This window comes from Lissotriton vulgaris, chromosome 5 (genome assembly GCF_964263255.1).
Source record: "Lissotriton vulgaris chromosome 5, aLisVul1.2, whole genome shotgun sequence".
In the NCBI taxonomy this organism is placed as follows: domain Eukaryota; kingdom Metazoa; phylum Chordata; class Amphibia; order Caudata; family Salamandridae; genus Lissotriton; species Lissotriton vulgaris.
In genome coordinates, this window is record NC_141693.1 from 536,697,213 (window position 1) to 536,714,925 (window position 17,713).

Here is a 17,713-nt window from a genome sequence, read left to right on the forward strand (position 1 = left end):
AAAGAATATGAAAAGTCTCTGGAATGGCTTTGAAAGAATACAACCGTATTAACTTCTGTAGTGTAAGCAACTTGCTTCAACCAGATTTTGCTGCTGACGCTAAGATTGAAAATGAAAACCATTTTTCGAAGACAAAAATGTTTACATATTTTATTACTATTTGAAGATGGTTTCACCTGAGCTTTTGGCGAATTATGCGTTCCTATTCAAAACTTATGAGTACTTGTGTATAAACTTGTGTCTTGCTTGCGCGTGGACAGCACGTTCCACTAATGAGTGCAACCACTGGGCGGTTCGCTTTGTGATTATCGGACCATTATTTTTTTCTTTTTTTAATAAACTCTTTCCAAGCTAGAGTGCTGTATACAGATATTTTCTTTGACAGGGTCAATATGAGGGAATAGAGGATCCAATTTGAGGAAATATTATTTGCTTTCCCACACTAGAGAGGATAATAAGACAATGTGGGAAAAGCAAAAGCAAAAATCCTGTAAAACATGTTGAAAAGTCAACCTCAGTAGACACCCTCTATCTGGCACTAAAATGAAAGGAAGTTACCAACCATTCATGGAACAGTAAATCAGAGCTGACGTAGAACAGACAATTAACTTTTAGCCTAAAAAACAAAATGCCCACAATACACTCCCAATTCTATACATAATAAACTTGTGGCACTGGTTATAATACATGAATACGCATTAATTACTGAATATTGTAAAGTCGTGAAACAGTTGACTTGAAAATAGCAAATGGAGAAAACCAAAACCATCTCATACATCCCGAATAACTTTTCCACGTTAATTACATTGATTCAAACTGCGACCACTGCAGGAAGCTCTAAGAACCTTAGGTTTCATTTAGGCAATTATATCCACCCATTTACACTGCAAAAGACGTGGTTCGGCGTTCCAATGTGCACCTTTTATTTATTAATGTTCTAGCAGCAAGATTTGACATGTATGAAAATCCTGCACCAATAATCTATTGATTGGTCACTTCTGTAATTTGCATATTTGCTTATTATGTAGCATAGACTAACTTTAATAGAAGGACTTGTTTTGCACAGCTCAATTCCACGATTTTGCAGTTTGAGGGCTGTAGGAAAATATTACGTAATGGAATATCAGTTTACCTCGAAAGGATTAAAAGAGGAGATGGCCACTATACAATTCTAACTCATGCCCCACAGGACACACAAAAGGTCATCAGCTGGGTCCTAGCATGCAGAGCCATCTTGCTGATTTCTTTAAAAATGAACAAACAGTATCCTTCACGCCCTGAATTCCACCTTATCAGGAGGGAACTCATTGCGGCTATGATGTATAATGGAACAATCTATGAGTAAATGTAAAATATCTGGATCATTTTAGTAACAGGCTAATTAAATGTTCCGGGGCAATAGAGTGTATGTGTGGAACTCAAAGGAATGATCTGGTGAATAAACTGATTCATATACTGAACATTGTCCACACCAAACCTTGCGTAATGTTATAGATTTGAAGTGGACTTTGAAGTGTGGCCTGTACTCATCTTGTAGAAAGGTTTTGGATCTGCATAAAGAACCTTGTATCATACTAGACTATATTCAATAAAAGTCTGAGTTGTTCACTGGCGGCTAGACTAGATGAACCCAGGGTCTTTGTAGAACTTTTTCAGTGATTACTTTATTGATGAATTATGTAGCCTTAGTGTTTTGGAGAAGAGGTTCTTGCATGATTTAGCCTGCTGGAATACTTGCAATACGATCTACGGCTCTGGTGGAACAGGACCATCAAATATAGGGTGAGGCATTGTTGAAAGATATCACAGCACGCGACTAATGGAGAGCCTAAGTTATGCCACACATGGCTTTTTGCAATGCCTAGATACGTTACTACATGGCAACGTCTCTGCGTATTATAATGCATGTGAATATGGTACTCTGGCTTGCTTTGGTCCAGATCAGATATAGTGCAATGTTCCGTCTACCTTGCCAAGATTACAACAACAAAATAGTTTGGTTAATCCATTCAAATCAAATGTATAAATGTATGAACTGAACACTCAAGGAAATAAAATGTACGTTACAAATACAATATGAAAAAACCCACGCATTACACATACCTGATATTCCTTTTCATCTAAAATAATGTTACGTTCTTCTTTTTTCGGCACCTCCACCTCTAAAGTCTGCACATTAAGAGAGGTTTCTGGATCCTGGTCTTCGGTTTCCTCCTCGCTTTCCCCATTCTCAGCTTCAGATTCCATCACATCATCGAGGCGAGAATCCCAGAGAATGGTGGCCCTCCGTCTTGAGAGAGACTTATTGTCTGCATTATCCATGAGCAAGGACACATCCATTGCTGTTTTGGAAACATTGAACGGAAGAACAGGGGGCAGTTTTGAGGTGTCAAGAAGCAGGACCTATTAGTAAATGGGTAAAACGAGAAATTAATGAGAGGTCTGCTCCTTGACTGGCAATACCAATCTAACATGCAGAGGCTGCCCACTAATAATATTTTGGTATCTAAAGTAAAAACCATATTTTCACAGGCGTAATGGTGCCCATGAAGCTATGAGAGTTGCTATTACACAGTTAGCACCGTCATGCAGAGGATTAACAATGCACGAGGAACTTCAGACAATGTATTTTTCTTAGTCTTTTTGATGGCATTAATCAGCAATTGTGCTCCAACTTCACTGCTCATAAACCAGACCAGGTAAGAAAGGTTCAACAAAACCTCCTCCCCCATTCATATACTAAAGATGCCTAGTGAAGAAATACGTCATTGATAACACAAGTTGAGAGAAAACCACAATAGGCTCTGGAGTCTTACTTTAAGAGAGACACAAATACACTTCATCTACAAAAGGTTAAAATATTAAGGTAGCAAAATAGTGAAAATTTCAACGTTGAACACTGAGAGAAATGCATGCATATGGTCTACATCGACATCTTAATTACAATCACTTGACTTCATCTGAAAAGCAGTGTAATCACATTATCATTTACTAGGGCTGTAAAAAAGGCCGCATGGACACCACAAATGAATAATAATATAATGAGAATAGAAAACTCAAATGGAAGACGAAGATGAGCAAACTACTATGAAACATACAACTGGGAAATTAGATTACACAATGTTGCAGCGCATTGATTTTAAACCACAATTAGGTTTGTACGTACTTTTTGTGCAACTGCAGAGAACTTCAGCACATTCAGTGTCTCATCATAAACAGAGGCAGTCTGGCTTATATTTACGATCATGCACGCCTTGCCCTTTCCACAGAAAAAACTCTGTAGATAGTGGGTGAGCTTGCTCTCACGAAAAGGTACATGCTGTGGAAGCCTGAAAGAAAAAGAGTACAAATGTGCCAAAACTGTGACAAAATCCACAAGGGAAACATTTAAGTCATTCAGCTAGCCCTTATTTACTTAACTCGCTTTGATCAACACCTCTTCTCAAATTTATTCTGATCTTCACAGGCCTCCACTAGGTTGCAGATTTTTACTCTCACAACAGGGCACTCACTGTTACTTTCTGCCTCAATTAAACACAGCACATTGAGCTTGTTTGCACAAGCACACCAATTTGGATCTCTAAAAATAACATCTATGGGCTAGGGGACCAATTTTTACTATACGATGGCTAAATCTGCGAGCCCAGCCTCAGAGATGCAAACTTAAGACTGATGAGTGTCCTTCTAATACTTGGGAAATGCTACTATTAAGGAGGTACTGGAGGTGTAGGATCAACAAATCAGGACCATGTAAGGCGCATGACATTGTAATTATGAAATCAAAAATTAGGTAGCTATGCAGCAAGGTCTAAATAACCTCTGCATCGGGAAACCGAAAAAAATTGCCTTTAACCATTTCGATGATAACTAGAGGTAACCTAATAGTAACAAAACCAAGGTTTCCTATTGTTGGGGGGGGCCTATGGTGGGTTAGGGGACGTTTCTGTGTGTCCTTTTATTATGTTTGAGTCAACACACACTTTTGAGTGAATGCTGCTTGAAAAATCTTAGTAATTACCCTAGTGAAAATGGTCACCCTCTGACTGGTTTTATGGACTTAAGCTCCATGATCTAAATGGCAAATGGGCTCCACGCCAAGTACAATAGCACAAAAAAGATAGATGTAAAAAACACTTTAAGGTATCACAGTCTGGTGCGGGGGTATGGTCCACGTGCACTGGGGGCATTGTTGTGCAATTTTAATAAACACACATTGGGTTCGACCTAGATTAGCCATCACACTTTTAATAGTGCGATGTGCATGAAGGCAACTGTAGTCCATGCAATAGACCCAAAGCTGGGGCAGAAATGCAGACGACTGCATTCAGAGGTCAAAATTGAGGAAAAGAAAGCAAGTCTATCTTCTCAAAGGAAAGATAATGCTTTTGGGGCTCATTTCACAACGGGGGTTGCCAGTTCTAAACATAAAATAAGGCCTTAACATTAAAGTCCATAAAGGAGCACTTACTTTGCCTGTTGGTTGTTTTTCAGTGCATTAATGCATTTGCCAAGTATATGTAAAGATGTATTGATGTTTCCGCTTTCCTTTAATCGGTCCCCCTCATTTCGGGTCTTTGCACATCGTTCTGAACCAGCAAGATCACATAATGACAATCTAGAAATAAATACATCTTTTAGACCTTTAAAGGAAAGACTTCGGCTCAGATATAAATACTGGAAAGATGGTTTCAGACTTACTCGCTGACTTTGGTCACTCGGGGTATTTCAGCATCTTCAATCCTTAACATCCGAAAAGTAAATATACTATGACTGGGAGGAAAAAGTGAGCAGGTTACTCCTGCAGCAGCAAAACAGTAATGCATAAATCATCTCAAGGCAAACAGTGGCACGGCGACTTAAAGTGTCTGTTTGCATTAGCTACCAACATGTTCTTCAGCTGGTTGGATAAAAGGGGATTTAGAGGCGTGTCACAAACTCCTATAAACAAAAATACTAGATTTATTAACAGGAACTGCAACATGGCAGTACCATCTTAGTAAAGGCCTTAATTCGAAACAAAACTTAGTACCCTGCGGGAGCCAATCACAGTATTGACTTTTGCCAAGGTGAAATAATTTCATTTAATATTGGTCCATAAAAATCATATGAAACAATGTATTTGATTATTTTTATCTAATTGTCTATTTAGTGTTTCCACTTCATCATAATTAGGATAGACTATTTCAGTCAAATTACCAAAAAGTGCAGCAAACGATACAGTACATAAATTAAAATACATGATAAAAACATATTACAAAACACAAATAATTATCAGAGATTAATTTAGTGGTAAATGGCAGCCCACTTTAGCAAGTCATCCTCCTAACTATACAAGTAAAACCAAAAGCAGGAAAAACCACAGCAAGGCCTAAAAACGGACCATCTGTTAAGAGGTAGTGAGAAAGTGCCATCATTCTTGCATTGGTATGCCCCCACTTTTTTCTGAACTGCTGATGTGCTTTGACTGAGTGTGCCCTGGGCTCCTGCCAACCAGGTACCCAGGGCCTGTGTTCCTTCCCTTTAACTCGGTTTAAACTAAAACCCAATTTGCATCTCTGGCCACCTGTCAGCCCTTAGTAAATGGTACCCTAGGTACCCAGGGCATGGTGACCAGAGAAGACCCCGGAGGGCTGCAGCACTTTTCATGCCACCCTCAGGGGCCCTGTAACCGGACGCCCACACACTACCTTTGCAGGCTGAGTGTTTAAGTACAGAACTAGACAAAGAGTCGACATGGCACACAGTGGAGAAGTGTGGCTCAATGATTAGAGCGGCAGACCCTGATGCAGAGGTCTAGCCCGGGACCAGGGTTCAATTCCCCGCCTCGGCTGGCCTTGGGGTCAAAATTCCACGGACCTGATAATTCTCGCCTCGGTGCCTATTCCAATCATGGAGTCCCACTCTGCAACTCTGGGCAATAGTTTGCTTAATCTCCACAACAGCCCCCACAACGCTAAGGATGCCTGGCCTCCACCTTGGGGGTGCCCAGGAGTGGATGCCTCACAGGGAAAGCCAGGATGGGTTCCACAGCGGTATTCGTACAAGCGCCTTGAGACCCTTGCGGGTGAGTAGTGCGCTATACAAGTATCAATTTACAATTTCACATCCCTGTGTACCATGCCCACAGAACCCACTGCCCTGGCATACTTCAGTCACCCCTCTAGCTGGGTGCCCTATGCCAGAGGTGTGGGCACAGGTGCATGAGCCCTTTGCCCCTATAGTACACAGGGCCATTCCTGGGAACTGTAAATACAGTGATGCCATTAAGAGTATATTGTGCTGGGAGGTTGTCATTACGAACTCCACAGCACCATAATGGCTACACTGAAGACTGACAAGTTTGATACCAAACTCTTAGCACATTAAACCCGCAATGATGCCAGTGTGCGGTTTGATGTAAAATGCACCAGAGGGCATATTAGAGATGCCCCTTGAAAACCAAACCTAACCTACAACCCATGTCTGGGCTGAGTGGCTGCAGAGGCTGCCACACAGCAGACATGCTGATGACCCCTGGGTGGAGAGCCCCCCGCTCTCCTGGGCTTCAACAATGTACATCCTGGGTGAGGTGCTAGGTTTTCTTCCCCAGGATTGGCAGGGGGAAGCTTCAAAGGCATGCCGCCTCTGTGAGCATCTCCAGACCATTCGCTGTACTCAGCAACTGGCCCCCACGGTTCTAACCTCCACTCTGGCGGGAAGACTGGAAGGAAACCCTACGTCAGGAAGGGTGTGCCAGCCTGTGCCAACCCCACCCCTCAGGTGGGAGAGGAGAGGTGAAGCACGACCCCGGGCTCCAGCCATCTTGAAGATGGGGAGCCCTGCCCAATCAAAGCTAGGCTCCTGCCCCCCTCCCACAGGAGAGGAGCAAGCTAAGGGGTGTACCCATCCCAGGACAGGGACCTGTTGGTCCCTGCCCTTGTCCTACCTGTAACACCCCTAAATTTAGTATTTAGGGGCGCCCTGAACCTTCCTTCCTCAGATACCGATACAAAAAGAAGAAAGAAGATCAAGAGGAAGAAGACCCGCCGTGCAGCTAACAGGACGACTACAAATGACTTAGCCCCAGCCCTACCAGCCTGTCGATTCTGGAATATGCTCCTGCCTAAACCCCGGCGACTCCAGCGGATAGCAACCTTGGGACAACCAGAGGACCTGCCTGCCTTGACCCTCTTAAAGACTGGGACTACCATCAGCAGAGGCTCCGCTGCAACAACACTCTGGTGCCAGCCAGGAAGCTCCAGACCAGCCCACTCTGCACCCGCCGAACCCGGCCCGTACCCAAGTGATCCAAGACCACGAGGACGTCCCCCCGGCGACTGGGACCCGAAGTACAGTGCCCAAAGACCCTCCTTGACGAACCAGACGACGCCTGCAGACTCGGAAGCCAGGGCCCCTCCAACCAGCTGAGGGTAAGCTTTTCCGAGACCTAAATACACCCCTGCACCCGGCGCCCTACAGCCCCCTGTGCCTTCCTTTGGGGTACGTGCCTGTGCTCCAAGATCCCAACTTAGCTCTCGAAGTGGTGGTCGCCCCTGAAGAGTCCAACCCCGAGCCTGCAGCCTTTGTTCGTTTGTTACCTTTCCCATTGAATAACATTGAGCGCCCGACGGCCCGAAAGCACCCTGCACCCAGCCACCCAAGTGCCGTTTCCAAATCCACCTTTGCCCTATCCTACTTCCCTTTTGCCCTGAGCAAGTGCCCAGGAGCCCCGCTCCCACAGCCGCGTGGCCTGCTAGCCAGCAGCCACCAACCGGAGGCCCCCTGCCCCTAATTCGATAACATTGGGCCTAACTACCTCTGCGCCCCTGTGCCGCTGAGGGTGAACCAACTGTACCTACCTGAGACTATGCCCAGAACCTTAACTTCACCAGCCGAGTACTCACCTGGAAACAAGTAACTCACTTACCTGCCATTGGATAACATTGACTGGTTTGACTCGAAAAATCTTTTAAGTGCCTACTTTTGAACACTTAAAATATTCCTATAAAATCAGCCGAGTAACGAATTCTGAAGTACTCACCTGTGATCAGTAGAGAAGCCAGTACTGTACTTTGTAGCCCAGTATTGAACCTTAAAAGTAATCCAAACCGGGTTTACCCATAACCTGTATTTTCTCCATGGGAATCAATTGTCTGCTTTTCTAGAAAATTTCTTCGAAGTGTCTACTTTTGAAAACTTGAAATATTCTTAAAAATCATACGAAATACTGAAACGTAATTACTTACCTGTTTTAAGTTAAGACCCCAGTGCTGGACCTAGGAGCCCAGTACTGGATTACAAAAGTAACTAGATCGTACTTTACCTGCAACCTGAATTTTCTCCTATTGGAGAACACTGCCAGAATTCTGTTGAAAAGTTTTTAAGTGTGAACTTTTAAAATAGCTTTATATTTCTGAACAATCACTGCAATAACTAAGACGTTTTTACCAAATTGTTTTTAGCTTAGACTCCAGGACTGAATCTAGGATCCAGTCTTGGAACTACCAAAGTAATCTACAAAGTAATCAACTATGTTTATTTAGAAAAACCCATTGAGCTCAATTCTAAAGTGTGTGTAGAATTGTGTTGCCTACTGCAACCCCTGTACCGATAGTGTTTACAAAGTTTATTGCCTTTCTGCAAAGTACTCACCTGAGACTTCTCATATTGAGAACTGTATATTTTGATACCAGTTGGTTCTAAAAATAAAACAACTATATCTTAGATATAAATATAATTGGCCTGGAGTTCAGTCTTAGAGTGTGTGAAACCTTTTGCTGACTGAGTGTGTACAACAAATGCTTTACACTGTCCTCTAGTACTGCCTTACTGCTCGACCAAGCTACCACTTTAGAGAGTAAGGTCACACCTGGCTTTAACCTCTGTTATACCTCTGGGGTTTGTGGAATCTATACACACTGAACCTTATTCTGGTCCAGTATATATAGAGGCACTTTCTCACAGCGGTCTGGTTAATCTCGACAAGCAGAATATTATGTGAGCCCTCATTTCTTGTATATATCACTATAAGCTTGTTCAGCATTCTAGAAACTAAATAAAAAGCCAATATTACCGCCTAAAAACACAAATATTGAATATCGTGAGCTCCAAAATAGCAGCATTATACATACAGGACTTCAGGCTACATAATTTTAAATGCATATATACAAGAGCACATGGACACTTGTTGGATTTTAATCTCCTGATAGGGGTAGATTATTCTCCAAGTTCCAAGCATTAGAAGCTACACAATCATCCAACTTGGCCGACTTGTACATAGGAGCTTAAGATCTATACAAACATGCTGTTTACACTATAATTATTTATAAGAATTTAACCCCTTCGATGCTGGTGACGGAACCATTCCGTCATCAGACACGGTTGAGCTGTGCTGATGACGGAATGGTTCCGTCACGACCACACCCATTATCATTGGGGCCCAGCACAGGGGGAAAATATCAACAGCAGCGATGAGGTTAAGGGTTCCCTGAAGGCAGCCCTTTCGAGTTAATGTTCCATGCCCGCTGTAGGAAACGAACCACTGTTAACACTATAGATTCCTTCAGGTCGCTTCTAAAATTCTTAGAGCCTCCCAGTAGTGCCGTATCTCGCCAGCTCACAGACTGCAATTATCCATTTCTTATGCGGCAGTGAATAGCTGGAACACAAGACAAAATGGCCTTCAGTGTATTTTTTACCAGCGGACAACAAGGACAGTATTCTGGGGAGCTGCCGGATTTGTCCCACTTGGATGTTTATGATCTCAGGGGTAATATACCAAATCTAAACTGCACACACAAACGTTTTGCTGAGGAGGGATACATTCTATCCATGTAAACTTAAAACTTGAGTGATTATTTATAGTTCAAGATCTGCCTAGGCAGGCTCCCATCTGTAAGGTCAGACTAGATCTGCAACATTGCATTTTCCAAGTACACTTTTTAAGTCTTGCCTGAGCAAGCGCATGCGCTGCCCTGGCAAGACATTTAGTAAGCAGGGTTTTGAAAGTGCTACCCCATGCTTTTGATGGCCTAGCGCCAGCCAGCTTTCACTGTCAGAGGCGCCATCTTGACCGCTATCAGTTTCACTTTCGCGTTACACTTTTGTGGGCGCACTCCTGTTTGCACGTCTTCTTTAGACAGTGGCGAGGGAAAGCTGCATTCTAGTTTTATATGTCACAAGAAGGACTTTAAAAAAGTAGTTGCACACGCAGTTTGAAAGAACTGGTTTAAAGTAGGTGGCTGCCCTCTGTTGCCTGACTCTGCTCCCTACAGAAGCCCCGTACTTTGCTCTCACACTTCCTCTAGCCTGGTGAGGGTTTGAAGAGTTGTAAACGGGCCACAGGTTTGAGACTTTCCCTGTGCAATAGATGTTCTGAAATCAGCCCCTGCTTGTTTAACAGCCATCTGTCACAGGCAAAATCCAACTGATCAAAGGACAGCTTCAGCTAACAACCGACAGGTTGTCACTGCATTATGTTTCTGCACCCCCCTAATATGGAAAGTTTGACGCATCTTAGAGGCCAGCTCACATGAGCTTCCTAGCTCCTGTTTCTCATTTTGACGTCATAGAGGAACGCTCCTCTGCTTGCACCACCCCCTCTCTTCTCCACCTCCTTCTAGTCTTCGCACTACCCCCTCCCTTCTCCCCCTCCCTCGTCAGCTTCATCCTCTGCGCTCCTCGGCTTGCACCACCCCCTCCCTTCTCCCCCTTCATTAGTTTCATTTGCCTCGTGTATCCATACAGCATTACCTAAGCACATTAAATTATGCACTGAGATACACATTTCTCAACATGGGACATATTTAGGGGATTAGACTAAACTACCTGCCAATTCTAAATTGTGAAAAGAATTATTACTAAAAAAAAAAAAAACGCATTCTTTGGTACTCTGTCCCTGTTACTATTAGTCAAAAAAACGGAATTTCAGGCATGCTGTGCTGTTGTTTTTGGCATATCCAAGGCCCATGCGACTTTGCTTCTGTTTTGCAAAAGGAATATGCTACTTACCAGTATGCATCTGTTCTTGGCATAGAGGGCTGCAGAGTGGTACATTATGAATAGATCGCCATCTGGTGTTGGGCTCGGATGATTGCACTTTGTTTTTCTCTTGGAGAGTCTTTTGTATCTTGGTGACTCCTCCCTTGGTTGGTAGTGCGCATGGGCATCGGCTCCATCCTTAGATTGTTTTGCCATAGTAGGGTTAGATGGAGTAGTGTAGTAGAATACAGATAAGAATGCCCATGTAAGTGTATCTAAATAAGATAAAGTTGGAACAGACACAGGTTTCCGGGGAGGCTGGGAGGGCATGTACCACTCTGCAGCCCTCTATGCCAAGAACAGATGCATACTGGTAAGTAGCATATTCCGTTCGAGGCATATGGGCTGCAGATGGTACATTATGAATAGACTATACAGCAGTTCTCTCCCTAGCGGTGGTCGCCCGTGTCTGTTGCAACTGTCTGAAATAAAGTTTTTAATACTGCTTGTCCCACTCTAGCTTGTTGTGTTGTGTGCACATCTACACAATAGTGTTTTGTGAAGGTGTGCGGTGTAACCCAGGTAGCTGCTTTGCATATGTCATCTAATGGAATGTTTCCCAAAAATGCCATAGATGCTCCTAGTTTACGTGTAGAGTGAGCTCTAGGAGGAACAGTTAATGTTCTCTTTGCTTTTAAGTAGCATATTTGAATGCATTTTACAATCCATCTGGCAATGCCCGCTTTAGAGATGGGATTGCCCTTGTGTGTTGGAGAAAACGCAACAAATAGCTGTTTTGTCTTTCTGAAAGTTTGTGTTCTTTCTATGTAGTACAATATGGCCCTTCTAACATCTAGTGTATGCAGGGCTCTTTCTGCTACGGTTTGTGGTTTTGGAAAGAAAACCGATAATTCCACTGACTGATTGATGTGGAATGCTGAAATTACCTTTGGTAAGAATTTTGGGTTTGTTCTAAGAACCACCTTATTTTGGTGTAACTGCATAAATGGTTCTTGAATTGTAAAAGCCTGCAACTCACTTACTCTTCTAAGTGACGTGATAGCTATGAGGAAGGCCACCTTCCATGTGAGGAATTGTATTTCACACCTATGCATAGGTTCAAAGGGTGGCCCCATTAGTCTGGTAAGTACTATGTTGAGATTCCAGACTGGGGAAGGTGGTCTTCTTGGTGGAATGACTCTTTTGAGTCCTTCCATGAAAGCTTTAATTGCTGGTACTTTAAACAGGGAAAGATGTTGCCTGTTTTGTAGGTACGCCGCTATAGCTGCGAGATGAACTCTTATAGAGGTGTATGCTAAGTTACATTGCTGCAAGTGTAGTAAATAGCAAATGATTTGTTTAGTGGATGCGTCCAGAGGGTTGATGTGCTTACTGTTACAGTGTATAGCAAACCTTTTCCATTTTGCTGCATAGCATGCTCTGGTGGTAGGACGTCTTGCTTGTTTAATGATTTCCATACATTCTGGTGGTAAATCTAAATATCCAAACTCTATGACTTCAGGAGCCAGATCGCTAAGTTCAGTTGTTTGGGATCTGGGTGCATTATTTCTCCATGGTTCTGTGTAAGATGCATGGGTAATAATCTTAGCTTTTGATGTGGTACTTGTGAGAGTTGTAGCAGTGTGGTGAACCACGGCTGCCTTGCCCACGTGGGTGCCACTAGTATCATTGTCATTGAGTGTTGCTGCAGCTTCCGAACCAGTAACGGAATTAGTGGTAGAGGAGGGAACGCGTAAGCAAATTTGTTTGACCAATTTATCCATAGTGCATTGCCCTTGGACCGTTGGTGTGGGTACCTGGATGCGAAGTTTTTGCATTTTGCGTTCTGATGATTGGCAAACAGATCTATCTCTGGTTGCCCCCATTTTTGGAAGAATGGCTGCAGTATTTGGTCGTGCAGCTCCCATTCGTGTACTTGTTCTGACTGTCTGCTTAGGATGTCTGCTATCTGGTTTTGAACTCCTGGTAGGTGTTCTGCTAACAGATAGATCTTTTGAGGAACGGCCCATCTCCAAATGTCCTGTGCTAGTTTGGATAGTTGGAGAGAGTGTGTCCCCCCCTGTTTTTGAATATAATACATTGCAGTCATGTTGTCTGTTCTGATCAGGACTGCCTTGCCTGTAATTTGCATTTGGAAAGCTTTTAGTGCTAGAAATACTGCTAATAGTTCTAGGTAGTTGATGTGCAGTTTCTTTTGCTGCACACTCCACTTCCCCTGCACTGTGTATTTGTCCATATGCGCTCCCCATCCTGAGAGCGATGCGTCCGCTGTTATTATCACTTGTGGAATTGGCTCTTGGAACGACCGTCCCTTGGAAATGTTTTCCGTGTTCCACCACTTCAGAGAGCGATACGTCCGGTCGTTTACCAACACCAGATCTGTAATCTGACCTTGAGCCTGATTCCACTGTGTCGCTAGACACTCCTGTAGTGGACGCATTTGTAGTCTGGCATGTGGTATTAGCAGTATGCAGGAGGACATCATGCCTAATAGTTGCATAAACACTCGTGCTGGTAGTGAGTGTTGTGGTTGAAATCTTTGTATTAACCCGACCATTGTTTGTATCCTGATTGGGTTGGGGTATGCTATTGCCTTTTCTGTGTTTATCGTAGCCCCCAGGTATTGCTGAATCTGGTTTGGTTGCAGGTGTGATTTTTTGTAGTTCACCGTGAACCCTAGGTGGTGCAGCAATTGAATTGTCTTCTGTGTGTTGTGAAGACATTCTTCTTTTGACTTGGCCTTTATTAGCCAGTCGTCCAAGTATGGGAAGACATGTATTTGTTGTCTTCTTAGGTGTGCTGCCACCACAGCTAGGCATTTTGTGAAAACTCTCGGTGCTGTTGTGACACCGAACGGAAGGACTTTGAACTGATAGTGTTGTCCTTCTAATACAAACCTTAGGTATTTTCTGTGGGCTTTGTGAATTGGGATATGAAAGTAAGCGTCTTTTAGATCCAGTGTAGAAAGAAAGTCCCCTTTCGTCAGTAAAGGGAGTACTTGTTGGAGCGTGACCATGTGGAAATGCTCCGAATTTATGTAAGCATTGAGAGGTCTGAGGTCTAATATTGGTCTTAGGGACCCGTCCTTTTTGGGGATCAGGAAGTATAGAGAGTATACTCCTGTTCCTTGTTGATCTTTTGGGACCTTCTCTATTGCATGCTTTTGTAGAAGTGCTAGTACTTCTTCTCTTAATGTCAGATGATCTTGACTCATTGGACGCTGTTTGGGGGGGATGTTTGGTGGGGTAGCTGTGAGTTCTAGGCAATAACCATGTTGGATAATTTGTCTCACCCACTTGTCTGATGTGATGTTCTCCCAGACAGGTAGGAACTGTGATAGACGTCCCCCGACCGGTGTTATGTGGTCTGGGGGGAGTTCTATGAAGTCACTGTTTTGGGGTTGAGGCGTTGCGGTTGTTATTATTTCCGCGGCCTCTACCTTTGTTGTTGTTACCTCTGTAACTGCCTCTTGAATTACCTCTTGGTGATGTTGGTGTGAAAGAGGTGGATTGCTGACTTGTTCCTGTTTTCTTTGAGCCCCCTCTATAGGTGGATCTACGAAAGGAACCTCTTTGTGTTGGCTGTTGCAATGCTCCCATTGACTTAGCCGTTTCTGTATCTTTTTTCATTTTTTCTAAGGTCTCATCTGTGCTTGAACCAAACAGTGTCTTTTGATCAAATGGTTTGTTCAGTAGGGCCGTTTGTACTTCCTGTTTGAATCCTGAGATTCTAAGCCATGCATGTCTCCTTAACATGACACTGGTGTTGATAGATCTTGCTGCAGTGTCTGCTGCGTCTAGGGCGCACTTAATGGAAGTATTAGTAATTATTTTACCTTCCTGTATTAACTGATCTGCCTTTTTCTGATGTTCTTTGGGGAGATGTGTGATGAGTTTTTCTAATTCATCATAATGTGCCCTATCATAACGTGCGAGTAGTGCCTGTGTATTGGCTATACGCCAGCTATTTGCCGCCTGTGATGCTACTCTTTTGCCTGATGCATCTATTAATTTTGATTCTTTATCAGGTGGAGGAGCCTCTCCTGTAGATAATGAGTTTGCTCTTTTACGAGCGTTTGAGACCACCAGCGAGTCTAGAGGTACATGCCCTTTAATAAATATTGGATCCTTTGGAGCCGCCTTATATTTTTTATCAATTCTTGGGTTTAACACCCTAGCCCTCACTGGGTCTTTGAATATTTCTTCTGTGTGACTGAGAAGACCCTTCAACATAGGAAGAGTACCTGATGTTCGTTGTGCATTAGGTAGCGTCTCTAACAGGAAATCCTCTATTTGAGGTTCTGTATGTATATCTACTTTATGATATTTTGCTGCCCTATTAATGAGCTGCACAAACCCTGTGTTATCATCAGGTGGTGAAGGCTTTGAGGGATATAACTCTGGGTCGTTGTCCTCATCTGACCCTACGTCATAATTTTCCCATGGGTCATCCTCATCTGGGATGGTTTCGTCATCCCCTTGAGGTTCTCCCTCCCCTAGATCACTGTCTACATCAGACTGAGGTGTAGATGGTCTTGGTGTGGAAGGTGTAGGGATATCTGGCCTAGTGTGAGGAATAGGAGAAGAGGGTGTGACTTTAGGTCGAGGAGAAGCAGGAGGAGTTATATTTGTCCCCATTGTTCTCTTTTTTGAAGGAAGAGATTTATCTTCTGTCTGTTCATTCTTTCTCTTCTTCGTGACCACTTTGCCAGTTTGCGGATCGATAAACAAGATCTTTTGTTTGGGATCTGTCTGTTGCTCCTGAATCGGTACCGTAGGTCCTGGTTCCGAAAGGTGCTTATGTTTTCGATCGTCCGTGTTTGGTGTTTTCGGCACCGAATGTCTACTCGATTCCGACTTCCTAGGTATCGAGTGAATCTTGGACGACGAATCATATTTATGTTTCGACATGGAATGTTTCGATACCGAGCTTTCCCTTGTATGTAGCCTCAGTGCCAAAGTCGATGTCGCCCTTTTCTCGGATCCGACATGGTGGGAGTCCGAGTGTTTTGGTTTCAGTTTCGGTTTTGTTGCCGGGCCCGAGGGCGGGGCGTCGGAAACTTTTTTCTGCGGTTTGACCGGGCCCGAAGGCGGGGTCGTTACCGCACGGGGTCGGTTTTTCGGTAAGGGGACGTCGTCACTCACGGTTTGTTGCTCGATGAGTTCTTCAACCTCCGACTGGTCCCCTTCCGACCCCGACTGATCCTCTTCTTCCTCGATTTGCTCGTCTCCGAACAGCTCCGGGATCGCCTCCGACTGCATTCTGGAAACCTCGTGTCTTCGAGCTCGACGATTTCTAATCGTTAGCTTGGAGGAGAATGCTGCGCAGGCTTCGCAGTCCCTGGATTCGTGTTCGGGCGATAGACAGAGGTTGCACACCTCGTGTAGGTCCTTGTGTGGGAACTTAGCACCACACGTTGGACATTTTTTGAATGGAGTCCTTTCCATGGACTCCGGGCTTGACTGCGTCGAGAAAGGCCTCCTGTTCGTCGACGTAGATCCAAGTTTTTTCTCTTCGATTTTGAATTTGCAACGCGTCGGAATGGAAATGAAACACGTTCGATAACAATACCGTCGAATTGGAAAGGGAATACGCGCCGATAAATCACTTTCCTCTGAAGTTGATCTGGAGCGTCTCGATCCACATCCGAACCCGATGGCGGAAAAAAACAATCTAAGGATGGAGCCGATGCCCATGCGCACTACCAACCAAGGGAGGAGTCACCAAGATACAAAAGACTCTCCAAGAGAAAAACAAAGTGCAATCATCCGAGCCCAACACCAGATGGCGATCTATTCATAATGTACCATCTGCAGCCCATATGCCTCGAACATATATTTTTTTGCCCTTCATGGTGCCTTACAGCTCTCAACTAACATTACAACAGGTACTCACATTACACATCTCTCATTCCACAAATATGTGCCATTTTATTTTTGGGGTAATACTAAACATCCAGCTGAATAGGATTTGGGTAAATTATTATTACTACACACACAGCCATTGTCTGATTGATGTTGCCCCTTTGAGTAGATTTAGTTTACGATGAACTCCAAAGAATTCTCTCCCCATAAGACTTTACTTTTTAATGTATAGTGTTTTATACAGTATGGTTAGTGTGATCAATTATTATCCACAATATGGTGGGCTTATTTTACTAGTTATCCATATATGTCTTAGATTAGGGATCGCAGGCAATTTAACAGTATTTTACTAATGACTTTAGTTTAAAAAAATGTTATCACACAACACCAAAAAAATAGATGTTGATTGTGTACTTTAGTTTTTCACTGTATTTAAACCCCACACCCTACACTATTTTATTGTCTCTTATTCTATCTCTTTCCTCTCTAATTATCGCTGAACTTCATCAACTCTCAATTACTAAGAATTAGCGGTTTGTGATGCTATATAGGAATGTGATAACTTGTATGAAAAACTGAATTTTTCTTAGCTGCCCAGGTGCCTTAGAACAGTCTCTATGGGGCTCACCTGTGAATCGTAGTGTGCATTATATCTTCTCTTTATTTCTGTCCATCAACAATACCACAGCATTACTCAGCATCACAATAGCATCAGTCATCGCAACCACAGCATCATAGACAGCATAGCATCAGCGAGCACCCCCACTGTATCACTTAACACTACTGCACCACAAAAGCATCAGTCGGCACCAGCACAGCTTTACTCTGCACCACAAGAGCATCACTCAACACCACAACATCATTATGCA

General features: G+C 43.5%; 1 protein-coding gene across 1 annotated transcript in view; it reads right to left on the bottom strand.

Moving 5' to 3' along the window:
- The window catches only part of KIF20B (kinesin family member 20B), an 870,233-nt gene that overhangs the window by 583,959 nt on the left and 268,561 nt on the right, over positions 1-17,713 (bottom strand). Inside the window, exons 10-13 of the mRNA XM_086921981.1 lie at positions 4,699-4,770; positions 4,469-4,615; positions 3,167-3,329; positions 2,104-2,403 (exon numbers count right to left, since the gene is read on the bottom strand). Coding sequence (XP_086778107.1) covers positions 2,104-2,403; positions 3,167-3,329; positions 4,469-4,615; positions 4,699-4,770 — 682 coding nt within the window. The remainder of the gene's footprint in view (positions 1-2,103; positions 2,404-3,166; positions 3,330-4,468; positions 4,616-4,698; positions 4,771-17,713) is intronic.